This window comes from Mauremys reevesii, linkage group 11, assembly GCF_016161935.1.
Source record: "Mauremys reevesii isolate NIE-2019 linkage group 11, ASM1616193v1, whole genome shotgun sequence".
NCBI classification, from domain to species: domain Eukaryota; kingdom Metazoa; phylum Chordata; order Testudines; family Geoemydidae; genus Mauremys; species Mauremys reevesii.
Genome location: NC_052633.1, coordinates 15499662 through 15527068, shown reverse-complemented (window position 1 = coordinate 15527068; position 27407 = coordinate 15499662). Strand labels below are relative to the sequence as shown.

Sequence of the window (27407 nt, the reverse complement as noted above, 5' to 3'; positions counted from 1 at the left end):
CAGTCCTAGGACCAATCCTATTCAATTTATTCATAAATGATCTGGAGAAAGAGGTAAACAGTGAGGTGGCAAAGTTTGCAGATGATACTAAACTGCTCAAGATAGTTAAGACCAAAGCAGATTGTGAAGAACTTCAAAAAGATCTCACAAAACTAAGTGATTGGGCAACAAAATGGCAAATGAAATTTAATGTGGATAAATGTAAAGTAATGCACATTGGAGAAAATAACCCCAACTATACATACAATAAGATGGGGGCTAATTTAGCTACAACGAGTCAGGAAAAATATCTTGGAGTCATTGTGGATAGTTCTCTGAAGATGTCCACACAGTGTGCAGAGGCGGTCAAAAAAGCAAACAGGATGTTAGGAATCATTAAAAAGGGGATAGAGAACAAGACGGAGAATATAGTATTGCCCTTATATAAATCCATGGTACGCCCACATCTCGAATACTGTGTACAGATGTGGTCTCCTCACCTCAAAAAAGATATTCTAGCACTAGAAAAGGTTCAGAAAAGGGCAACTAAAATGATTAGGGGTTTGGAGAGGGTCCCATACGAGGAAAGATTAAAGAGGCTAGGACTCTTCAACTTGGAAAAGAGGAGACTAAGGAGGGACATGATAGAGGTATATAAAATCATGAGTGATGTTGAGAAAGTGGATAAGGAGAAGTTATTTACTTATTCCCATAATACGAGAATTAGGGGTCACCAAATGAAATTAATAGGCAGCAGGTTTAAAACAAATAAAAGGAAGTTCTTCTTCACGCAGCGCACAGTCAACTTGTGGAACTCCTTACCTGAGGAGGTTGTGAAGGCTAGGACTAGAACAATGTTTAAAAGGGAACTGGATAAATTCATGGTGGCTAAGTCCATAAATGGCTATTAGCCAGGATGGGTAAGAATGGTGTCCCTAGCCCCTGTTCGTCAGAGGATGGAGATGGATGGCAGGAGGAAGATCACTTGATCATTGCCTGTTAGGTTCACTCCCTCTGGGGCACCTGGCATTGGCCACTGTTGGTAGACAGATACTGGGCTAGATGGACCTTTGGTCTGACCCGGTACGGCCGTTCTTATGTTTTTCACACAATGCAGTCAGTCAGTCTGTGGAACTCTTTGCCAAAGGATGTTGTGAAGGCCAAGACTAACAGGGCTCAAAAAAAAAAAAAAAAACCTAGACAAGTTCATAGAGGACAGGTCCATTGATAGCTATTAGCTGGGAATGAATGACAGGGGATGGATCACTTGATGATTACCTGTTCTGTTCATTCCCTCTGGGGCACCTGGCATTGGTCACTGTTGGAAGACAGGCTACTGGGCTAGATGGACCTTTAATCTGACCCAGTATGGCCATTCTGATGTTCATATTTTAAGAGAGTTGGGTGCTGCTTCCTGTGAGAACTGAACTGGGCCAGATTCTCAGATGGTGTAAATCAGCCTACCTCCATTGCAGCTCCATTGGCTGATTTACACCAGCTGATGATGTGGCCCATTGACCTTAGTGGAGACTCCCACTTTAGATGAGGCTATTGAATGATGAATCAGGCCCTTTCTTTCCCCCACCAACTATATTCTGCAATGTTTCTCACAGAGCAAGCTTACAGCAAGCCTCTGTTTTAAGATAACCACACTGAGCATTCTGCACAATCTTGCCTTAATACTTGAGATTATAATCCAGCAAAGCACTTGAGGAGCCGCTTGACTTCAATGGAGCTACTAATGTCAAGTGCTTTGCAGGATTGGGGAGCAATAGTTTACAAGAAGTTGTTTGTTATTCAGTATTAAGCATGTGCTTAAAGACCATATGTTTCACAAGTCTCCTAAGCACATGCTTACATTTCATTAAATTTCAGTGGGACTTGAGCAAGCGCTTAAATGCTTTGCTGACCAGATGCCTAACATACAAAGAGCTTACAATTTAACTATACGCATTAGGACAGAACAGAATCATCCCCTGTGGGACGGCAGTCGGATCGATTCTCCCAGCTTTTTCCCTGGAATTTGTCCAGCCTCTATGTTAAGGGCTGTTTGTCTGCTAGTGCTAATGTTATAATTTATATATGTATAATTTGTAAGTGTTTTTTGGTAAATGCTTAAAAATGCTTGAAAGTGAACTGAGGACAGCAAATCAGAGCATGAGTAATTCATGACCAGAAAGCATTCATGAATACTTATTAAGTAGGCACACTGAGAATCTTATGTGGTAATTTACATCTGAGTTTGAAACCACCTGTGCTGTAAATGTTTAATCATTTCAGAGAGACAGGGAAACCAATGGACCACAACCCTTAGCTTTAGAAGATTATTTGCCATGTTTCTCCTCTGAGTCCCAGATCTGCCTAGGAAATATGCTTTCAGATTATAAAAATATTGGTTCAGTTCTGAAGGGCAAACGACAATATACTTTCATTCCCTGGAAAACCTAATGGTAATTTCTCTAGAGTAGCTGGCAAGAAATATGCTTCTCACAACTCAAAGCAAATTTGAGTGTAGCTGCCCTTTATGTAATTAGGCATACAGTACAGAGACCAAAAGAGCTTGATTAATATTGGAGTCAGCTCCCACAGAGGAAGGTGCTGCTGACAACTTTTGCATGATCCAACAGACACAGTAGATCCAGAAGGGGAAAAGACTTCTTGTACATGGCCATGGACTCCATTAGAAGGGGCCATTTATGAAATATTAAAATAGCATTCAACTGCTGGTGAGATTCAAGAGGATTTTAGAGGAAGTGCTGAAAAGGAGGTCAGATACAAATGTAACCAGACTGATCACTCATAAGAGAACAGGAATTGCCACACTTGATCAGACCACTGGTGTATCTAGGCCAGTATCCTGCGTCTGACAGCGGCCATCACTAAAGGCTTCAAAGGCAGACACAACCCCCAAATTGTGCAATTATTGGATAACCTGCCCCTAAGGAACGTTACTTCTTAACTTCCAGCGATTAGAGATTGGCTGATAGCCCAAAGCACAAGGGTTTGTAACCCTTTCAACTTTCATTTTTTAAATGATCCTTTCTAATGTAACCGGGTGTGTTCTCATTATGCACCCTGCTTTCAGCCCTCTTCTCTCCAAAGCATCTCTTCTGATTTGCCTCATTTGTCACAAGACAGAAGATCACACATGGGCTATTTCAGAGATATTAGTGTCATTCTGGTGAAGGAGTTGGCATTTATAATGGAAAGTTGGCTTCACCATCCAGGGCAGACTACAGTCACAGTAATTAATACTAGTTACTACTCGGACAGAGTAAGTTGAAAGCTACTGTGAAATATTAACTGGAAGCAATTTCTAAATTACAATTGGAGTTGGGTGACAAATGTTTTGGACTTTGTGTGTGTGCTAAAAATGCAGATTTGGGTTGACCAACATTTTGCAAATGTGTGTCAAATTTGCCAAATTGTTTTGGTCAAAAACCAAAATTCTGAGAAGGCAAAAAGTGTTTCATTTTTTTACAATTTCTAAATGAAATGTTTCAGTTTTTTTAAAAATTCAAAAAATAAAATTGCTTTGAATTTTGCTTCAATTTTACTTTTTTTAAAAAATGCATAAAAAAATTCAAATGTGAAATGAAACATTTCAGGTTGAACAAAACATTATGTTCAGCCTGAAATGAATTTTTTTTTTCTCAACCAGAAAACTGAAATCATTTTAGGCCAACCCAAAACAATTAAAAGAAAAAATTCAGTTCATCCAGCAAACTGGAAGTCAGTTAGTTTCCAATGTGTTTGCTAATTCAGAGTCTATACAAGTTTTTCTAGCCACCAAATACTGCGCAGGATCCCTCAATTTGTTGCATTTTCTACTCTAATTTCATGAAAGTGGGAGAACACTGAAACATCATACACTGCTCTAGAAGGGCTGTTTTTATAAGCAAAAGCTCTTTCTGGATGCCAACAGTGAGATGGGCACTTTTTCATTTCAGGACATAGTGCAGTACAATCACTGAACTATAACCATTACAACTGGTGAACATTCAAAATAAAAACAAGGAGTCCGGTGGCACCTTAAAGACTAACACATTTATTTGGGCATAAGCTTTTGCGGGTAAAAAACCCACTTCTTTTTGTTGATACAGACTAACACAGCTACCCTCTGATACCTGACACCATTCAAAATAACAAAACATGAAGCAGTGGGAAGACTGAGCTGCAAATAGCCAGAATAGCCCAGATAATTAATGGTACATTTCAGGATAGAAGAGATCACATGGGCCTTCTACCTACTGGTCAACCGTGAAGTTGGTGTCAGTTTCTGGGTAACTGCACCTGTATTTTGCCGCCACGATCTAGCAAGGGCCCCCACTTAGAAGTTTATAGCTCCCAGCCACCATCTCTCTTGGGTGGAGACCTGAATTTCTCCCCCTTGTGACCAGCTCTTTTAAAGGCTGCACAGGTCCCTGCCTTACACTGTGATATTCCCAGTAAATCAGACTGCCTACATAGGCCAGCAATTGTCAGTCACACGCTACCACACAGTTGTTTCTAAGCAAGCACACTTCATAAGTGAAATCACTACAGAGAAGACATACTAAATAAATAGAAGGCTACACACACACACACACACACACACACACACAAAAGCTTACCAGAGGTCGCTCCATCTCTAGCCTTGGACTCTGGTAGGGGTCAGTCCTTCAATCCGACAACAAGGTTTTCTCTGTAGTTACAAGTTGATAACTGTCCATACGCGCCAACTTTTACTTTTCCCAGGGGTTGCTCCGCCACCACTCTGCCCTGAGCCCTCCACCCCTTCCCCCAAGGCCTCACTTTCACTCCGCCTCTTCCCGCCCCCATTCCGCCTCTTCCCCCGAGGCCTCGTCCTCACTCTGCCTCTTCCCGCCACACTCCGTGATGCCACCCCCCGCCTGCTGCCTCCCCCCCAAGCCTCGCCCTAAGCTTTTATTAGCTGATCAGGGGCTCCACCAAACAGCGGAGTGGCGGCACTGCCAAACAGCTGTGACTTGTGGGTGCTGAGCACCCCCAGAGTCAGCGCCTGTGTAACTGTCTGGGCCCAAGACTGGGCAGATCAGCCTGTTTCTTTATACAACTTCGACCTTTGATCTCCAGGACCAGGTAATCAGCAATCATCCTCTGCTTCTGGCCTTCTATATTAGGAGACAATGACTCTCTCCTCAGGGCATAGCTTCAAAAGGCTGGATTTTTGTGTAACTGGAGGTGGGGGATTTACATTAACCTCTCCCTAAGTATTTACCAGGAAACCCACTTAACATTCATTGTCCCAAAAGTTCATTCTGTGCAGACACGTTTTCGAGGTAGTCCTGTTTGTTCACTTAGCAGGGGACAGTTGATGGTCAGCAGAGCAGAAATTTAGTGGGAACGATTGTGCAGTAGTCAAAAGCTGTCTCTTGTGGCTGCTAGGATGATCCAAGATATTTTATATTGGTTTGCTGGGGACACACACACACCATCCAAAATCGGTTTGGTTTTCGCCCCAGATTTCAAATGATCTGTTTGTTTCTGTTGCTTTCCTAACTACAGCAGGAAACTCACAGGGCCAAATTCACCACTTGAACAGCTACACTGATTTCAAGTTCATCCTGGCTGCAAGTTATTTGACACAAGCCCAGATTCTGCCAGGACCTACAACCATGTGAATTCATAGCGGTGGGCAGAGGCGTCAATCTGGGCCATAATCCTAATCGTCGGGTTTCAGAGTAGCAGCCGTGTTAGTCTGTATCTGCAAAAAGAACAGGAGTACTTGTGGCACCTCAGAGACTAACAAATGTATTTGAGCATAAGCTTTCGTGGGCTACAGCCCATTTCATGCATCCAATGAAGTGGGCTGTAGCCCACGAAAGCTCATGCTCAAATAAATTTATTAATCTCTAAAATGCCACAAGTACTCCAATCCTAATCCCGTATTCCTTGCACACCCACAACTCCGCTGAGCTCACGGGGGATCTCTGGTGCATAGAATCAATCCCAGTATGGCACTTGAACCTATGATGGCAGGAGCAGCACCCACCTGCAGTGCGTTTCCACACAGGGTTTCTCCACTTATAGTGGAAAGGAGAAATAAATACCAGCATGTTGCAAGGTGCAAACTGCAGCTCTGGCTACAAGGCATCTGCTTGACGTGAAACTGTTCTGTGTGGGGTGGGGGAGAAGTGACTTTGCTAAGAGGGTTCCACCGTATTTGCTAGAGTGCATTCCTGTCAAGTGCCTTCTTAAAGCCCACTCTCTTCATTTGACCTCTCCATGGCACCACGTGCTTCCACCTCTGCACTGATGTTTTCTTATTTGTATTCTACCCATCGTCATACCACTATAATCGCTTCTCGGTCTGGCTCTTTTCCTTTTAGGCCGTGCACATGTGCGGTACTACGTGCCATGGATTTGTAAGCTTCTTTATGATTTGGAGTGGCTTCCAGTCATTATGCTCACTCCTTTTTAAAACGCAGCCTCAGGCAGCACTTAATTGCAGTACATGCTTTGAACTTTCAAAATATTTCTCACCTCTGGAGTGCAGCAATTTGCATCAGGCAGAGCTGGCTCTACCGCAGAGAAAGAACACACAAGCAAAGGCAGGAAAAAGCGTTAGCGTCTCTGTATTGCATGACTGATTCCAGGCTAAGACATTTTGCCATCTGCATAAAGCAACAAACTCCAGAGCTGTGGTTCCCAGGTGGTACTCTGAAGAGAGCTTGTAGGTGGGTCCTCAGAGCGACCTCCCTCCTAGTGGTGAAGCATCCAGCAACCTTTGAGCAGTGACACTTGCTGCTAGAAGTTACCTTTTGTCTCTCATGAGTTCCAGCAGCATGTTTGACCTACAGTACTAAACTGTTGCTGGGATGTGTCATGATGCACCCTTAAGCGGCACTAACGTGTGTGTGTGTGTGTGTGTGTTCCTTTAAATGGCGTTCAAGCGAGCAGGAGGGTACCTTTGGAGGAAGGGATTAGACACGGATAGTCAGCAGAGCAGAACACAGATGTTCTACCGCAGGTAAGGCACAATTTATAAGCCTCAGTTCTTGTGCTCCAGTGCACACGTTAATCAGCAGCTAGCGTCAAGAAGAAAGATGCCCTCTTCTATAGCATTAAGGGGGCAAGTATTCCTTACTCTTACAGGGAGTAAAGCCAAATGCTTCAGAGACCTCCCATTAGCCTGTTTTAATATAGTAATTCTGATGACTACGGAATACAACCTAATTTCCCACCAAACTACCAGCTTTCTGCTCCTGCTTCTCTATACAGAAACACTTGATTTTTAAATCTTGAGGCATAAAGCTTGAATAGAAAGTGTGCTGTAGAGAACAATCCTGCACAGTCCCTGGGTGACCTAACAAGTCTTGTCCATGCCTGGGGCCCAAGATAGTGCAATAGATGTATCTGACATATGCCACGTGGCTTGCAAACTCCAGTCTATTCTCTTCTTCTTGAAATGTGGGCTTACTCCCACTAGCAGCAACAAACCGAATAATAAAGGAAAGTCACACTCATATTAAAAGGTACAGCAGGCAGATCCTTAGCGACGACTTAGTTCATCAATATCTCAGGTTAATTTTTTTTTGGGCCTTTTTGTTTTTAATTTGACTTGTTAGGAAAAAGTAGAGTGGCACTTTAATACCAAAGCCTGAGCACGCTAATTAATGTCCAATAGCCGTGCTGGTGTAATTAACTCCATATTGATCTGGCTGTCCTATCGTATGCACACTATTTCCACATGAGGGACATTAAAAGCCAACAGTGGCTAATTAGGAAAGCGGGCCCGGATAGCAGAGGGTGTCAGTAAAAACAAAACAAAACCACTCACCTCTGGTTCACTGGCTCAGCTCCAGCCTGTGTATCTGAGGTTCTCACAATGAGTTAAGCCTCAACATCCCTTTGTGGTACAGTACTGCTTGCAAATATTTTGTACCAATTTTACAGATGGGGAAATTAAGGCAGCAAAAGGTTGAGTGACTTGCCCAAGGACACACATAGCTTAAGAAAGAGTCAGATATAGAGCTCATACACAAATCTCCCCATCCTTTGCTTTAACCAGTAGACCCCACTGCAACCAAAAGCTGGCACCCCTGGCTGGCTGGCACTTTATCTGAACAGAATAGGTGGGCTTAGTCCAGATCCTACTGGAGAGATGTTCCCCTAAGCACTAAATGCCACCTTTAACGGTATTGTCAATGACTGGCTGTGCCTGGGGCCCGAACAGGTCTCACAAGATAACAGCAGGACAGTCTACAGAACTCAGATGCCACTATGCACTCTGTACCTGCTAGATAGATACACAAATGATTAGGGCCCTACCAAATTCACAGCCATGAAAAATGCATCACAGACCATGAAATCTGGTCTCCCTCTGTGAAATCTGGTGTTGGGTGCTTTTACCCTGTATTATACAGATTTCATGGAGGAGACTAGTGTTGGGGGTCCTGACCCAAAAGGGAGTTGCAGGGGGAGAGTAACAAGATTATTTTAGGGGGTCGCAGTATTGCCACCCTTACTTCTGCGCTGCCTTCAGAGCTGGGCGCTGGAGAGCAGCGGCTGTTGGCTGGGTGCCCAGCTTTGAAGGCAAACCCCCTATAGCAGTACTGCAAGCCCCCCATAATAACTTTGTGACACCCCCCCACACACTCCTTTTTGGGTCAGGACCCCCTACAACTACAACACTGTAACATTTCAAATTTACATAGCTGAAATCATGAAATTTACAAATTTTTAAATCCCATGACCTTGAAATTGATGAAAATGGATCCTGAATTTGTAGGGCCCTACAAATGATTAACTTAGAGCTACGCTGGGCCACCAGGCACACGCCTGAGCTAGGGCTGGTGCGCAAGCTGCACTTCTCTTGAAAATACTGTGCCTCTGAGGCATAATTCCTCCCCTACTCCTCCGTGCTCCCAGGCGAGTAGCAATTTATTGCTGGATTATACCAGGATAGCCGACTGCACACTGGTTGAGCATAGGGTGGGTACAGCCTAGATTCCAGCCTTCCTCCTCTGGCTCTCGGGACACAGTAAGCAGAGAATTCGTCCCACTTGTTCATCCCCCCCCCCCCCCATGCACTGACTAAGCGGTGTATTGGGGGTTTTTGGTAAACTCATTCCTCTGCCCAGACACTTAGTTCAAGTCGCAATCTAGCCTTTTGTCTGCAAGACAGCCTGGTGCCTCCCAGAAGCGCTGGACTCACTCCAGATTAAATGCAGATCAATTTTCTAGACATCCCACAGGACGAGTGGCATAATACTGCTGTGCACATGAAACCTGCTTCATACTCAGTGAAACCTCAGCAATTTCACAACAAAAGCCTGGTCTGCACTACAGAGTTAGGTCGACGCAAGGCAGCCTACGTCTGCACTAATCTGAAGCTCCCACCGATGTAAGTTGCCCACTACATCAACTTCATAACGCCACCTCCACGAGAGCCCTAGCGCTTAGGTTGATGTAGTTAGGGCAACTCAGTACCCGTGTGGACACCTCATTGCTTACAATCGACCTTTACTGCCTTTGACAGACCGAGCTGTCAGCCCCATGCCAGCTTTCAAAGGTAGCAGCAGGTGATGTAAGCGTGGGAGTCTCCCCTCCAAGCCCCACATGGGGCTGACCACTGGGATGGGGAGAGGGGATCTGGCCGTCAGCCTCGTGCAGAGCGGAGGGGCTCCAGCTGTCAGTCTGGGGCATGGGAGCTCTGGTGCTCAGCCCGTGTGGGGCTGGGAGGGGGCTCCAGTGCTCAGTCCTGGGGGAGGGGGCGTTCTCCAGCAGTCAGCCCTCCGTGGCTGTCAGTACGCCACCCTCCAGCTGTCAGAGCCGCACAATGCCCCACTTCTCACCAGGAGGGCAGCACTGACACGAACAGCCGACTGAATTACTGTGGTGGCTTTAGGTGGACTAACTTAATTCTGCAGCGTAGCCATGCCCTGTGCTCAGTCGGTCTTAGTGGAACTACACTGACTTCCTTCCGATTTCAGTGGCGCTGCGGTAATAGGCAGCAGCTCAGGATCGAGCATTGAGCGTTCAGAAGCAGAGATATGCGGGTGCCTGCCTTTCATCGGTAACGTAATATAAAAATGTGCACAGTGCACTGTTTTTCCCCTGCCGGACACGAGTTCTCAGACTGTTGTGATTGAAATGGTGGCTGTGTTGAATTGAAAGCAGCTCTGCTTTTAATAGAATAGGGCAGCATTTGTTAACGAGCTGATAAGCTGCTCAGTACACCACTGGGGGAGGCAGTATTTCACCTGCAGCACCAACCCTAAGTGTTCAAAAGTCATGAGTCGCCTCCCCCCCCCCAAAAAAAGTCATGACGTTTAAGCCAATCACAAGAGTGAAAAATAATACGGTTTGGGGTTTTCCTATTTTGCCTTCTGGGTTATACATCTTCATGGCATAGTAGAGCCTGACCCAAGTGTAACCAATGCAGCAATGCTTGCCTGAGTCTGCAGACAGCCTGAAACAATAGCTCTGAGAACTGCCCTATGCATCTCCCTGGGAGGTTAACTCCCAAACCCACTGCTGTAGGGGGACCCTTCATTTTGACACTACCCTAGAGGACTGCTTGTAGCAGGTATAGAAGAGTGCAATAGGCCCAGCCCACCCAGGCAAAGAGATATATCCTGATGTTGGGATCAGTGCTGCCACTCCTGACTCTTGGGGGAGAGAAAGAGCCCCTGCGGTGCTCCTGGAAGACAGGAAGAGGTCCCACTGCCTCCCTCTTTCTGCCACCATCAGTACAAGTGAGGGGCAAAGCCCTGGTATAGCAGTGGAGCTGTGTGGCCCCAGGAAGGGGTGCACATGGCCCCAGATTGCATTAATCCAGCTTTCTCGTAGTACTGCAGCCAAACGACACTCAGCGTGAGCGTACCCAGGTGGAGCAGTTTCTCTGGAAAGACCCCAGTGGAAGGCTGAGCGAGGGCTTCTGAAGAAACTCAGCGTGCTGCAGTCAGGTGTTCCACGGAGTCAGGAAGGGAAGAGAGGAACCTGAAAGGCAATCAGCACCTCTCGTGATAAAAGGACAGGAGCGGGGTGGGGGGCGGGGGGAGTACCACGCTTTGAGCTGGCAGATGCGTTAAATATTTACCATCCGCTATGCAGGCACTGCTAGCAACTGAAAGAACTGAGGGATTCCCTGGGGTTACTTTAAAGGATTTGAGCCATTTGGATAATCAACAGATCAGAACAAGTTACTCAGGGGTAAGGAGAGTGTGTGTGTGTGTGTTGCTTAAAACAACGACAGCAGGTCCTTGAAGGGCTCAGATCGGAGCACATGGCTCTACCGCAGAGAAAGAACACACAAGCGAGGGCAGAAGGCCTTAGCATCTCTGTTGAAGCACCAGATATTAGGCACAGCTAGAGGCAGGACACCTGAGGAGATGGCCCAATGTTCTGAAGCACTACAGAGATTCCTCGCTCCTCCATGCTTAGCTGGGGAATCTGGCTTCCACGCCCTGGGTCAAACTGATCACCAGATTTGGGGTTAGGAAGGAATTTCCCTCCAGGTCAGAGGGTTTTTTTCACTTCCCTCTGCAGCATGGAGGAGGGATCAGCTGCTAAGAACCTCTAGGCCCAGTCGACCTATTCTATTCCCTGCCATCGCAGGGGCAACGTCATTGGTGCCACCTCAGTCTCTCCTGTCCTCTCTTTGGGGCACAGGATACTTTAGTCTGAGGACTGGAAAGTAAACAAGACATTTGGCTCTGATTTGGACCAATAAAATCCACTTGGAAAGATTCAGAACTGAGCTGTGTCTTGCCCCTGCAGTTATTTCTAAGTGGGGCACCAACAGGGCATATGATTTACCGCAGGTCACCCAGCGAGGCAATAGCAGACCTGGGAACGGAGCTGTGCTAGACTTTACAGCTGGAGCATCTTGGACAGGAGGAGAAAGATGGACAGAGGCACTGGGGGAAGAGGAGAGAGAGAAGCAGCCACAACTGGAGCAGGGGCAGTCAGAGCAGCATTGGTTCCAATCCCAGGGAGAGGAAATCAGGTGAGAGCAGCAGTGCAAAGAGCAGGAAATTTGGGGGGGGTGGGACGGTGGGAAGGGCTACGAGGAAATCAGATACAGCCTTGATGTGAAACTGCCTTTTCAGTGCCCCAAGGGCAGAGGGACAGGCCCAGTTATTGGGAAATTTTGGAAAACTGTCGCCAATCCCATTGTGGGAGGAGGTGTGGGCCCTTTCTCTCCTGAGCCAGGAAGACGGGCACAAAGTGTCTATGGGAGTTGGAGATTCCTTGTTACAGAGGTACCAAGCCCCCTGGGAGCCCAGGGCAGATGTGTGCGTCAGGCTGAAAGGGCCAGGAGCTCTGAGCTGAGGTGCAGATGGCGACGGTGGGGATGAATGGATCAAAATGGCGGATGCCCACACCATGGGGTAAGAAGACCGACTGCTCCAGCACAGTTCATGAGGGGCACTGGGTGGAGCTAAGGGTGTGTCCATCCAAGAGGCTGCTGGCAGTCAGATGAGCATGAACCCTCCAGTGCTTGAAGAGATTGATAAGGAGGAAACAAACAACAAAAAATCAGGGTCACAAGGGCAGATCCAGGCTCTGGGTCTATGATGCAAACAAGCTCAATCACATGCCTGTGCACACACAGATAACCGTGCAAACACCACACTCTGGCACACGCACAGGCTCAGGCATCCACACAGGGACACCGCACTGGGCAAGGCACTTGCTAGTGAGAGATCTCGCTGTGTGGCCTATGGGCTGCCTTCTAAATGGGAGAGGAAATGGCCTTCCAGGTTCCCCACAGCCTTTAGCTCTAGGCTACTCCTCATGGACTACTGAATAACGGTCAGATCCATTGCTAGTTTGGCTTCTCCTGAGCCAGTTGAGGTTGGGCATGGTGGGTGCTGGAGCTTGAAAGGGGGTGGGAATTTACTAGCTATAATTCCAGAGTAAGAAACCCAATTCACGGCCCAGTACAATGGGGCCCAACTTGGCTACAGCTGGAGCTGGCCACAAAGCAGAATTTCTGTCCTGTGAGAAATGTTGAGGTTTTACAATTTGGAAAGAAATAAAATTTCACCAATATTGCACTTTGAATTTCCTGTGAAGAGGACTATTTGGATTCAGCCTCTTGCCACTCTAGCCTCACCTCCTCCTGAAGCCTTTCTGTTAAAAGTTTGGTTGAAAGAGACCTGTTCCCATGAAACATTTCAATGGCAATAAATCAGCATTTTCTGACAGAAAAGCGTGATGTCAAAAACATTTTGGCCAGCTCTACTCTAAGCCAGTTCTCCATCCTCATCCCCCTTGACCCGTCACCTGCCTTCTCCAAAGTTGACCATGCTTTTCTTGAAATATTGTCCTCTCACTATCCATGACTCTCTTCTCCTGGTTCTGTTTCCTCTCTCTCTAATTGCTCCTTCAGCATGTTCTTTGGAATATCTTCCTTATTCCCCTCATCCCCAAACTTTCAGTATTGGTTCCCCAGGGTTCTATCCTTGGTCCCTTTCTCTTCTCCCTTATCTCTGAGCAATCTCATCCACAATCCAGCTAGCATGTCCATGGGAGCATCTACACGGCAATCAAAGGTGTGACGGCAGCTCACCCGTGCATACTCATGCTAGCTTTAAGCCAGTCAGTGTGGCTAAAATTAGTGGTGAAGATTGAGTGGTGCAGACTTTTAAGACCTCTTGGAACCCTGAGTATGTAAGTCGCATTCCTAGCCTGTGCTGGGGCCCAGGCCACTGCATCTTCATTTCTACTTGTAGCTGCCCTAGCTAGGTTAACCTTAGCATGGCTATGCCTACATGAGCTGCATTCACAATTTTGAGTGCAATGTAGACACACCCTATCCTGCCTACTCATAGAGCTGCCTGTCTGCTCCAGACCCATCTCTTTCTAGCCAGACTAAAAGGTCAGCCTGACTCTGGTCTAGCCATCAGCTCTAGTTCAACCTGACTAAAACAGAGTTCTGAACACCGCCCCCCACCTCCACTCCCAGCACTGCCCCCAGCCTCCTTTCTTGATCACTGGTGGTGGTGGTGTCACATCCTGCCTGTCACTCACGCCTCTAACCTGGGGGCCATCCTCACAAATGCATTAATCACACTACTCCCAATGTGAAATGGCATTATTTCCACTTCAGCCTCCCCAGTCCTCCTTTAAAAAAGTCTAATAATCAACAACAGCCAGGCATACTCCTGTGCTTGTGGAACTCCTTTTGAAGTGAGTGGGAACTCTGTGTATGAAGGAACAGGACTCGGTTATAAATATATTTATCTAGGGAAGGGATGAGGGAGTTAGTGTTAGGAAGGAAAAAAAACACAGAGCAAAAGGTGGGTCAAATGGAGGGGAGTGGCCTTAATATAGCAAAGTCCCATAGAGTTTTCCAACATCCACCTATAGTGGAGCCTCTATTTTCCTCATCAATTGTGAAATAGTTCCCAATAACAGCTTAGAGCTAATGCACAGAAAGACAGAATGGAGGTCTTTTGCTTATTCTACTGCAGCAGCCTCTAAGATTTTTGTTCCACACAGACATTGCCCTTGCTAAAAAATAAAAGTTGCCAGACCACAAGATAAGAGATGGCCTATGTTAGACGTCTCCTCATTAGATGCTTCAATGCCTTTTTAGCAATTGCAGAGTGCTGTGCCTGACATATGTAGCCACAGGTTATGCTGGCTAGAGTTGTGACAAGTTTCAAACCTGAGATCAAATTTATTTCTGTGGGCCAGATGCAAATCTCAGTATTCCCAACCTCAAGTGCCCCAAAATCGTGGGCCAGGCCCTACAAAATCATGAGACCGGCTTAAAAATAATGAGATTTTTATTTGCCTTCTATTCTAAACCTTTAGGGGTCATATCTCCACACCCATGAGGGCTAGAAGTTTACTTTTAAAAATGGAAGCTGAAATTCTTACTTAAACACAGGATTCCAGTAGGTGGAGCTTTAAAAAAAAGAAAAGAAAAAAAGGAAAAAAGAAAAAAACCAAACACACACCACACATACCACCACAAGACTTGATAAAAAACAAACGAATTTCCCTACGCTCAAATCAGCTGTGCCGACATTCCCTAGCTGAAGCAGTGGTCCTCTCTCATTTATCAATGGTATCAATATAGACAAGGAAACTTACTGCTGGTTTTGCTCACTGGCAAAACAAATCACATTGATTGTTGGCACAATTTTGCTGGCTTTTGAGTGTAACTTGTATGTCATAGTAGAAGGGGGTCTAAAAGAAACCACTGCCACAACGAATAGTATGTCCAGCTTTCAAGAGCCAACTCTTACCCTGCCTGATTAAGAGAGCTCCTGTGCTAAGTAACAACAAAGGGAGGAAGCAGATCCGGTCTTATCCCCAAGCAACACATGCAGTCCCAGTGGATATCCTTCTTTGCTCCTCTCATCATAAACTGACTGCTTTTCTTGCTGAGTAGATTCTCGGCTCTCCAGCTATTTCATTTCAAGGACCACGTCATAAGAGGAAGCGCCTTTTATGGAACACCTTTCTTCCAGACATCCCAGTTCTCTACTCTTTTGTTCTCAAAATATTTTATTCACCAGCAAGGGCTCTATAGCCCAATGAGAATTTATAGACCACCATTCCAGAAGCAGTATCCTAAAGTGGGGGCTCCCAAACTTTCATAGTGGTGACCACATCTTCATAGAAGGATGGACAACTGGGGTGGACAGTCTCCATGGCCCACTCATGATTGCAACTCACCCCTGTGTCAACTGGAGAACTTGCTTACGTGGAAGAACAACATTAGGAACATATTTTGTACACCAGAGTGCTGGTAGAGAAGTCCCAAAATAGTCTTTGCCCAGTAAGGACAGATGGAAACAATAAACTGACCAATGACTGGAGCTGGAGACATCAGAGGAAAAAGATGCAAGTTATCTTGCTATCTGTGACAGTCACAAAGAAAGTGGAGTGGATATTTCCTTATCATGGATATGGATAAACTAGAAAGGGAAAATGAAAGAGCAGGCTGATTTAATGCTAAGCAAAGAGGCTCCGGAGATAAGGGGGCTCCTTCAGAACATCAGAGGCAAAAGAAATATGAAAGGGAAAGTCATCCTGTTAACAAGCAAGGAGGTGAATGAAACCTGTGATGACTCAATCACTGCCAAGATGCCACTTTCTTTGTTAAACAATCAAGATCAATGGGGAAAATAAATAAGGGGCTTTGGAACATGACTGATAGATTGTGGCCTGTCCTGTCCTGCCTTCACTGCAGGGGACTAAAAGGACATGAAATACCCCAACGTCTCTGCACCAGCTACCCACACCCTGGGTGGCAGCACAGAATGGGAGAACTGCCACAGGATCTGGGTCCTAGAGACTCTGTAAAGGTCAAACAGTCTAGTGCTCAGAAAGTAAGATGACCTCGTGCAAACAGCTATTCATAGAGAGGAAGAGAGGAGAAAGGAGTATTTGGAAAGTCTGAGCTTTTATATCACACTGCAGGTCTGGAGTGCAGAGAAAATGAGCTAACATGCTAAATCACTGATAACTGTTTCTGAAGAGTTATGGAGATAGAGGATGGTGGAGGAAATCACATCGGTCTACAATATTAAGAATTAAAAAAATGACACTCAGAAAACCTGCTGGCAACTGCCGTTCAGCAAAAGTAATTTTTATGATAAACCATCAACAGTTAGAAACGTGGACTTCTATGAAATATATCAGGCCAAACCACAGGCGCTGACTTTTGTTTTTGCCCGTGGGTGCTTTTGAAGACGTGTGTGTGTTTTGGGGGGTAGGGAGGTGGGTGACTGCCAGTTTTGGGGGGAGGCTATTTTTAGCATATTTATACATTTTTCATATTCTAGTTATTGAATATGTGTCCATCATTGGTATCTTAACCAATTTAACTATTATTAAAATAGTAATGAACTACATAGCTACATTATCATGAATTACAGTACATTAAAATCATTGCACTCACCTACAAGCTGTCGTCACTTGTAAAGACATTGCCTTTCACTGTAGCTTTCTGGATGAAACTGTCAGCAACACAGTGGCTCATGGAGGTGCTGAGCACCCCCTATTTTTTTCAGTGGGTGCTTGACCCCAAAGCACCCGAGTCAGTGCTTATGAGCCAAGCACACTTGATTGCTTTTGTCACAGAACTACAAAGGGTCGGTTTGAGAGTCCTCCATTCTGTGAAGAAGGCAGGCATAAAACCTACGCCACACTTACACTACACTTAAGCTCTCAAAAGAGGGTTCAAGTGTATCTTATGTGGCACACATACGTTCTACCTAGCCGTGAACGTCATCTATTGGCAAGCAGTCACTCACAAAGCAGTTACATTGTGATCAGCAGGAGTAACTGCTCAACACTGTGAGTAAAGGACTCACAATCTGGCCCAAAGCTATTGGATGAAAGGAAAATAATTCAACAGAACTTACCTCAGTTTCTTGGCTGCTGCAGAGGTGGCCTCAACCCTGAGTAAAGTCGATAGGAAGCGTCTACGAGCTGCAATTGACCTCTTTGATGTAACTCAACACATCCACCGCGTAGCATAGCATCTTTTCAAAGAATAGGGAAACATTGTGGCTTGCCAGTGGTGGTGCGACTAGGGATTTTGTACCTATTTCAGTTATCGGAAGAGAGAGGACTTGCAAATCTCACACAGTAATTTCATAATGTGTGAAGAGTCTAGCTTCTGGGCCTTCTTTAGACAGGCCTTAGGAGCCTGTAGACGGGTGGACTCACCCAGGGCACGCTCCCTTGTGGCTGGGTGGGGAGCAGCTCTTTCCTGTCTGTCAGCAGTCGCTCAGGTCCTACGGTGGGTTGCCTCCAGATAGGTCACGTTTTACTTCCACCCCCATTTCGGAGAACTCCAGTCTCACGTTCATATAAAACACCACCCAAGGTTCCTTTTGCCTCAGCCCCTTCATGGGGCTTACTAAGGCCTCTGGGTCCTCACCCAGGATCTTCACAGCAGACCGTTCAGAGAAATCTCAGTTAAATACTTCTAGTCCCACTCAGCTCCCAGTACTTCACCAACCCCTGCCTCAGGTTCACCACAGCAAGAACCCCTCATTTCCTGCCATCTCAGTACGCCCTTGGTCTTCGTGCCACATTGAGCCTCCTTTCAGGCCCCCTGAGGCGAGACTCACCGTTTCCTGTAGCCTGTGCCGTTTAACTGCCCATGCCCAGGTTTTTCCCTATCTCTACCAACCTTCTCTGACGACCTCAGCTTCCTGGCTTCCTCCCCAGGTCCCACACCCACAGGGCCGGTGCAAGGATGTTTTTCCCCCTAGGCGAAACTTCCACCTTGCACCCTCCCCCGTCCCCGAGACCTGCGGCAGCTCCCTGCTCCCCCCCTCCGCCCTGAGGCACCTCCCACCCCAGCCCGGGGAGCCGTGCGGCAGCTCCCCACCCCAGCTCACCCCTGCTCCGCCTCCTCCCCGAGCACGCCGTCGCTGCTCCACTTCTCCTGCCTCCCAGGCTTGCAGCGCCAATCAGCTTAGGCACCTGCGTGCTGTCCCCTCCCCCTTACTTGCTGCAGGCGGCCCTCCCCACGCCCCCCTGCCCCAGCTCCCTCCACCTAAATGCCAGCAGCGACTGGGATGGCCGAAGATCCGGCCGCTGCGGTCGCCACCGAAGAAAATGCCACCCCCCAAATCCTAGTGCCAGTCGCCTAATAGGTTGCACTGGCCCTGCACACCCACCTTCCTCAGAGCTTCCTGCTGGGACCGAGCCTAATGCCTGCAGAATTCTTTCTTGCTCTTAGTTCAGAGAGAGGCCTTCTGGGGCTTCCTCCCTGGAATTGCCCCTCCTCAAGGGCTATGGCCACAGCCTATCCCTGCCTGCAGCTCCTCTCCATAGTCCCCAAAACTCACTCCACATCTCCCTTAGGCTTTATCATCACTGTCCCTTGGCTTCACTGCCTCCGGCTTCAGGACAGCCTGCTTCTAGCCCCAGGCTTCACAACCCCCAGCCTCAGGACCCTGCGGCTCCAGGCCACCCAGGCTTCCCTCAGCCTCTCTCTCCTGAGCTAAAACTCCCAGCTACCTCCCACTTGGGTCCCCTCCCTGACCTTTCTTCTGCTCTGTCCTTCATGAAGTCCCAGCTCCTCCCCTGCTGGGTTTGATCACCAATTATGCCTGCCAACCTTCCAGGTGCTACCCAGTGGCCTAACTGGGCTCAGGTTTACACCCCCCCATTACAGAGCCATACACCTGCAAAGCAGTTTGCGTATGCTATAACGGTCTGTGCTCTCTCACAGGCTTTTGAGAGCAACATACCATAGGAATGTGACATACTGAGAGAGGTAAAGGCAGCCTCTGCCTAGAGAAAGGATAGTCCTGTGATTAAGGTGCTAGGTTGCAACTCAGAGTCCCTAGGTTCAATGCTCAGCACTACCACAGTGACATCCAGCAAGTCACTCTATGTTTTGGGAGTGGGTATTCCGCTGGCATACATGGTGGTGATGATTAGATGAGGTCCTTTGTTTGCCGGGGCCGCGAGGCTCTACTGTAATGTTACTGATAATAATAGAACGAAACAAATGGAGACAAAAACATTAGTGGCATTTTTTTCCTTTTAGTTTTAGAGAAAAATAAATACCAATCTTCTCCTGGATGCTGAAGACTAAGGCCCTGATCCGTCAAACACTGATGCACGTGCTTAACTTGATTATTGTAATGCATCCCATTGATTTCAGTGGGATTACTCGCAGTAGTAAAATTAAGCATGTACATCTTTGCAGGATAGGGCCCCGAGAGAGGAAGAAAATTAACAATTGCCCAAGGGGCTACTGTGCTTCATGACAAAGTTAGTCGTGAGTTTCCTTCACCACAGGACAAGTGAATCATCCCCAGCCTGTGCTTACTGTTTGGATTGCCTGCAAGCCATACATGCCTGGTCTCTGAATTCCCTGTGTCTCTTTCATTTACCAGCGTATCCAGGCTATAAGATAACAAGCTGATCACTCACGTCATTTTTTTTTTTTTTTCGGATGGAGGTGACTTGAACTAGCACTTCCATTTGAGTCATATCTCCTGAACTGACCTTTAAAGATTTCTTAAAAGCCAGCTAAAAGTATACAATCAATTCAAACAAACAGGTTATGAAAGATACGGCTGAGATACATTTTAAAACCAAGAAGCGATTGTAAGGCCCCTTTATTATTAAAAGCTACTTTAAAACAAAACAAAAACAAACAAAAAAAAGAGTGTTGCATTTGTTATTTATATTTGTAAATATCCTGTTTGTGTTATTAAGGGTTTCTTAAAGAAAAAAACATTTACCAACACAGGGTTAAAAACTAGAAAACCTTTAGACACTACAGTAAATACAGATAATAAAAATATAATAATAAAATAACACAGGAAACCATCTTGAAAAAAAAAAAGACGACTGATGGTGGGGGGACCTGATAGTCTTCACTGTCCTCTTGATCAAATATGTTAAGGGCTGTTATAAGTTGTTCTCTCTGAAGTAAAACAAGAAGTCACAGGCTTGCACTGCAGCATGGGAGATTTAGGTTAGAGATTAGGAAAAAGTTTCTAACTATCCGGGTAGTTAAGCTCTGGAATAGGCTTACAAGGGAGGTTATGGAATCTCCATCACAGGAGGTTTTTTGAACAGGTTGGACAAACAACTGTCAGGGATGGTCTAGATTTACTTGATCCTGCCTCAGCACAGGGGGCTGGCGTTCCTTCCAGCCCTACATTTCTATGAAATTCCCATTAGTGGCTTACTCATGACTGTCACAAATGAGACATATTGACTAATGAATTATAACCAAAGAATGACCTGATCAAGTGCTCTCTTCCCCCTGACCCTAGATCAGGGTCTTGCTAGCACTCACTGTCATAGTCACAAGTAAATCCCAGAACAGAGTTTTTTATCAGTTCTAAGCAGATTTTAGATATCCCTTGGTCTTAGTGTATGTATCCTTCTATTTTGGTACTATTTTCAAGTACCGAGAACCACAGTACCTGAGTGCCGGGTGACAATATTGAACATTTACATGGTACATTACATTTTCCCAAAACTGTAAGAACCATTAACTAATCTTCAATTCTCTTATATCGTTACACATAAGTAGTATTCTCAATGGGGAAACTGAGGCAGAAAGGGTTTGTGATTTGCCCAAGGCCCAGAAACAATCATTGCAGAGCAAGAATAGGAGCTCAGGTTTGAGAGCTCAGGGGTTCCTGGCTCTCAGATCTGTGGTCAGTCCGGTAGACCACACTGCAAAATTTCCCATTGTTAATCTTTTTCGTATTATTGAGATCTGCCCATTCCAAAGTAGAACCTGAAAAAGTACTGTACACGTTGACTGTCTTTTCAAGTAACACTGAAGGATTGCTGGTTCAATTCAGTGTTTACCCTATCTTATTTCTCATTCTCCTATTTCCTTAAGTCCTACTTTTGCTCCTGAATTTATATCAGTCCAAGGGCATGGAATTATTCTTTGCATTTGCCAATACAATACTGTATCAACACGAATACCTAGGAAGCACAGATTTCGGCTGAAAGCATAGAAACCGCCGCCTGTGAAATTAATCCCCTGCCCTTTCGCTTATAAATGAGCGCCCCCTAATGTGTTACTGAAGGTACCAGAGGTAAAGCAATTAATTCACAAACTTTTAGCTAGAACGAATCCAGGCTATTTCGCGGATTCTACTTTTCACTCAAAAGGGGAAGATATGTCAAAGATTTCAAACCGGCCACTGCCCCACGGACAAGTCCAACCGCAGTACTGTCTGCCGAAGCTAGACTGAGAGACTGCAGGTGAAAGTGAATCGAGATGCTAAAAACTTTCTGGATTTTAAAGTACAAAGAGCTCTCTCCTCCCGATTGGCTAGTTTCTTCAATGTCTGGTTTGACCAGCAAGACAAGCAAACCAACGGAGATGTATTGCATAAATGTACAGCCACCCCAGACAGCAACTTATTCTGCTTAGCCGCATCCCCGATGTGTGCCCCCCTGGCCAAGTGGCTAATGCAGCCTTGAGTGGAAGCGGAGAAAAAAAATCAAGGTTTTTGGTGGAGATCTTCCGAGCTGCCTATGGGATCCCCGCGTCTCGTTAAGGTGAAAGGAAATTAGGGGGGTCGGAAATCTCAGCCGCAGTTGCTCAAGAAACCCCTCTCCGCGGGAAACCCAATATCCCCCCGCTTGTGCTTTCCGTCCAGCGCGGGCGCTTTCAGGCAGCTCGGTAACCGGGCAAGGCGGCCAGCGGGGCGGTCCTTACCTGTGCCATGGCCAGGAGCCAGCCGCTCAGGGCCAGCCAGCCCAACGCGGGGCGCACGCCCTGCGCAGCCATGCCCGGCTCGGCTCCGGCCAGGGCACGGGACCCCAGCAGGGCGCAGCGACGCCGCGGAGCCGGGGCGGGTGGCTGCGTCCTCCCGGGCAGCTGCTCCCACTTCGCTGCAAAGTCCGCGCGGAACTTTAGAGCTCGTCTCCGGCGCGGGCTCGGCGGGGTCCCGGATCAGGCTCCCCGCTCTCCTTCTGGGAGCCGGGCTGCGCCCCGCTTCGCCGCGCCCCTGCCGGCCAGTGGCACATGGCTCCGCTTCAGCCCCGCGCTCCGGCGCGTCTGCCCATGCGCCCTGGGGAGGGGGAGCCCGGAGCAGACCCTGCCCTGAGGGAGTTCTCTTGAGGCTTGGTTTGCAGGGGGGAGGGAGCCGGGGAGCTTGCTCCGCCTCATTCACGGGCCAGCCAGGTGGCAATCCCTGCAGACACGCTGTGCGCCTGCTCCAGGACAATGGCCGAGTGGAGCCTCCAGCCACCCCCTGACCAGGGTGGGGAAGGGGCCGATCCACCAGCAGCACCTCTTGGGAGTGTAAATGCCCCCACCCCTTCCCCCACTGGGTGCTCAGCACCGTGCCTGAGACTCGGCCACTGAGCGGTTACCTTCCGTTTGGATCCCCAAACCATTTTGGTTTTTTCTAAATTCCTTTTTCATGTAGCCAAGCCAACCAATTTACGGCAAGGTCCCTGGCTGAAAATTCCAGCCTTTCCACTGACTACCCGGAATGAGCAGATTGTCCACAGGACAAGAGAGACCCTGAAAGTGCCCCTGCTCTGCCTTACTTCGCCAGCTTCCTGAGAACAACTAAAAAATGCACCTTATTTCAAGCACAAACCTGCAAGGCGCTCAGCATGGTCCACTCACATTAAACAAGGATCTAGTATAAATGTAAAAAACCTCCAAAGAAATCTCACTATTTAAAAAGGCGTTCCCCGCCCCCCAACACACATTTCCCAGTTATATTCTGAATTGCTGTTTCCAACATCTATTTTTTCAGAATTAGCCGGGATGCATCACCTGTGCCCTCTCACCACCAGTGAAATGTGGGGAACTGAGGCAGCTGCTCCTCACAGACAGAATCAGCTGCCAAACTAGGAGCAGAGAACAATGGATACAAAGCACAATGTAAACCCAAAGAGTCAGTGCAGCCAGCATGAGAGAGGAGAGATTGAGGCAGAAAGATGTTTTCCATTCCAATGTCTGAAATACAAAGGATTAATCAAATTCTCGGGGATCACAAAAGACTTCTTATCAGAATATGACAAGGAAAATTTGCCTGATCCTGCCACAGCGCGTCACAATACATTGCAACTTGTCCACCTGATTAGGAATGGAGAGTAGTGACAGATACAGAGATAGCCCTTCCCCAAACACAGGGTATGGCATCATCTGCTGTGGACTGTACCTGCCCCGGAGAGATACCTGAGGGGTCTGTCTTTTTCTTACACATTGGCAACTCTTGTATAGTTTCTCAAGCCAATAAAGTCTTACTGAAAGTCTCATTTTTATTATTATTATTATTAAAAATAAGTGGCCAGATCCCAATCTGAAATAAATGGGCATAGCCCCTGGAATTTCAAATGGAGCTGTGAAGATTTACACCAGCTGAGGATCTAAAACGTACAACACCGAACATCAGTTGAAATGTGCGCTTGTTACTGTTATGTGGACTTCTGAGCCTAGGACTGCTTACAGTGTAATGGCCCTGCAAAGTCTATAAGCCTTACCAGCCTCTGTATGTGGCCACAGCCACCACTAGAGGAGGACAGAGTAAATACACTGTGGGTTACACAAACTCTAACACATCTCAGTTACTTTGTGAACATAGAATCACTGGGCGGGGGGTTCCCGGACCAATTCCTACATTAAGACAAGAGCAAGTGAAAGATAATGTAGGGGAAGAGGGATGATGAGGGAGAAGACAGTGGGGTTATGTGATCACTTTGGAAGCTAAAGTATGTATCTTGAGACCTGGCCAAACTAGACCATCCCTTTTGGGGGTAACCGCCCCTCCATTTGAATAACACAAACATTCAAAGGTCAAATGTCCCCTCCTTGAGAAAGGTGGTAAAGATGAAACAGAAGGAACAACTAATTGGCTGATAGGTCCCAGTCAGTTGCCCAGTTGGGAGCTGGACTGGGTGGGTTTGGAGACTACTCCAGTTCGTAAATGATGCTAGATGATATGAGTATATGTTAAGACTTATAGGACCGGTGCTCTTTTAAAAATCATATGCAGAAAGAAGGAGGGTGACAAGAGAGTGGTTTGTTGTATGATGCACTGAAGCATTTGGTGTATATATATATTTCCACTATAATTCAGAAGCTACCACTCTCTGTCTTTTTCAAGGGATGGAACAGCCCACCCACACACAGTGAGATCCTGGGATCTGGGCAATGGAGTAGGCAACACTAGGGAATCTTTTCTGATCAGAGCCAGGATCTCCTTAATCATGTGAAAAACACAAACAAGAGGCCCTGCTCAGCTGGTGTATATCAACATACTTCCATTGAGGTCAATGGTATGATGTCAGTTTATACCTTTTGAGGTTCTGGCCCCTTTCCATGTATCTGGTCAAATATTGATCTTCATTTATACTAACAGGTTCGCCCTGAATTGTACATCAGGTATAATCCCCACACCATCTATATATGTGTTGAAATCAACACATTTTAAAAGTTTATTTTGGAAAAACTCATTATTCAGAAAGAAAAATCAGTTTTCACTGGTACATTAAGTCAAAACAATTTTAGGTTTTATAAACTTGAAGTGTCATCTCACACCCAGTATGTCAGCATGTCATACACCGCAAAGTCAATCCCTTTTATAGTTGTATGTAGTTAGTTAATAGCCACTATACGGTGGGTAGTCACTGCAAAAAAAAGAGCCCTGTGCATAAAACTACCCAAATCCCTGACCCGTACTTAATGCTTATTCACCAGGCTTCTAGTGTTGGAATTTCATATTCAGTTGAAATCAGGCTGGCTATTCACTTTCAGCTATAGAACAAAACCAACAATTAGCCCTTCAACAGTATTATAAAACATTTCACAGCATTGAATGCTTCCTGCCTGGTTACCATGAAGGTGCAAAATAATTTTTCAAACATGTTTTTAATCTCCAAACATCGGAGTATTCACCAGCTGCTCAGAAAAAAGGTATTTATAATGATCAGCATAATTGCCTGCAGAGGAGATTCAGACATTGAGACACCAGCAAAGATCTGCTTGAAAAGCTTTCCCTATCTTTGCCAAGAAAACAAAAAAGAAGCTCGGAAGTTGTGCTGCAGTGGACCGTGTCCGAATTAGACTCTTCCTGTGCAATGCAAAATGGCCTGTCTAGCTGAATGTGTTGCTGCATCCCAATGGACACTGTGGCAGCAAAGTGCTCCCGGTCAATAGCTCTTTGTTGTGCTGCTTCGGCATGTACACATTAGGAGGAGGGATGTTTTGCAAGGTAGTATGGTCCGGGGACATGTACATCGAGCACATCACCGGCCACCGACAGTACCAGGAGGCGTGAGCCAGAGTGACATCGTTCCCCCAGTACGAGAAAGGGACCAAGAGAACTTCTCCATTGGATCATATGAACTGGAACCATAAACTCTCTGAACATTAAATCTCACCAAATGAGGGTCAGTCCATCCTCAACATCATATCCCCTCATTATACTCCACACCCGAACATAGCCACTCTATCAACTTCATACCCTCATATCTCAATGCCTGTACTTTGACCCATCAACCTTTTACCCCCAATCGGGGATATTGCAGATTATGTATTCCTTGTTCCACCCGATCTTAAACCAAACTTTGCACCCTCGATAATCTGTACGTTATTCCCTGATAACCAGAAACTTCTATGCTCAAACTCTGTTCATGTTTTTTTTTATCATCTTAATAAAAATTTTACAGTAGTTGCTGAGACCAGTTCAGATTTCTTCACTAGCCCACCTTCCCTTGTGACCGTGCATGTTGTCGGCAGCCATTTACAGGCTAAGTAATGCAAAATGGGTGACAACTATGAGTCATCAGAATTAAACTTGTCCGAATAAACCCCCTAAAGAACCCCGGGATGCACAGCAAGCTACAGAGCACCTTCCCTTGAGCTGAAGACATTGGGACCAGAGCATGATCAGCCCCTCACAGGATTGGGCCTCAAACCTCAGGAGAAGACGACTGCTTGGAAGATGATTGAAATCCAAGAAACTGTCTGGAAAATAATGTAAGTCAAAGAACGAGAGACGAGGCGGAACTAAAAAGAAAACAGTGAAGTTCATTAAAAAACCGCTGGAGCAGCTTTTCCAGGAACAGTCAGTTGTTTAGGCTGGCAAATCTGCCAGTTTTGACAATGCCTCCTGATTTCCTCTGCTGTTGCTCAATTCAAATGTTGCGCTTTCTCGGACTATGTGCCTTGTACCACATAAGACACAGAACCACACGTATGAGGCAAAAGCACAAGTTGGCAGTAATATACACTAATAAACTGGCTAGTGCATATATGTACTACTTCCCTCTGCTGGAAGGGATCAGTCAATACGTGGGCTATATGTCTCGGCTTAAAGACCAGAGCAGTGGTCAGCAACCTTTCAGACGTGGTGTGCCGAGTCTTCATTTATTCACTCTAATTTAAGGTTTCGCGTGCCAGTAATACATTTTAATGTTTTTAGAAGGTCTCTTTCTCTAAGTCTATAATATATAAAACTAACCTATTGTCGTATGTAGAGTAAGCAAGGTTTTTAAAATGTTTAAGAAGCTTCATTTAAAATTAAATTAAAATGCAGAGCCCCCCAGACCAGTGGCCAGGACTCGGGCAGTGTGAGTGCCACTGAAAATCAGCTCATGTGCCGCCTTTGGCACACATGCCATAGGTTGCCTACCCCTGGACTAAAGTAGCTCAAATTGTTTTGTGGCAAGAGGATCTGAATTTTCCCTACTGTTGCCATGAAATTACCAGTGCCATTGCATGCAGCTGAGTGACAGCCATGACAGTCCTAGGTGATCATGGATTTGTTACAATAAAGTCAAGCACCCGATCAATGTGTGAACATGGAACCTTCTTGTACAGCACAGCTGTTCTTTTGGTACAGATTCTAATCACATACACTAGTGTATAACTGGAGTAAATCCATTCATTTCAATAGATTTACATCACCATAAATGGGACCTGAAGGTAGCTGTTCCTGTCTTCAGAGCACATTGGCTTACCTTGG

The 27407-nt window shown here is 46.3% G+C and overlaps 1 protein-coding gene across 5 annotated transcripts in view; it reads right to left on the bottom strand.

Annotated features, from left to right (window-relative positions):
- The window catches only part of PTH2R (parathyroid hormone 2 receptor), a 159664-nt gene that overhangs the window by 84352 nt on the left and 47905 nt on the right, over positions 1 to 27407 (bottom strand). For 2 of the 5 annotated variants that reach the window (XM_039493535.1, XM_039493536.1), the window contains exon 1: positions 22139 to 22634. The exons of 2 other annotated variants lie outside the window; for them this stretch is intronic. In XM_039493535.1, coding sequence (XP_039349469.1) covers positions 22139 to 22210 — 72 coding nt within the window. In that variant the 5' untranslated portion in view covers positions 22211 to 22634. Of the gene's footprint in view, positions 1 to 22138; positions 22635 to 23030; positions 23055 to 27407 lie in introns of those variants that run through there. One more of the 5 variants, XM_039493537.1, reaches the window with a different exon arrangement.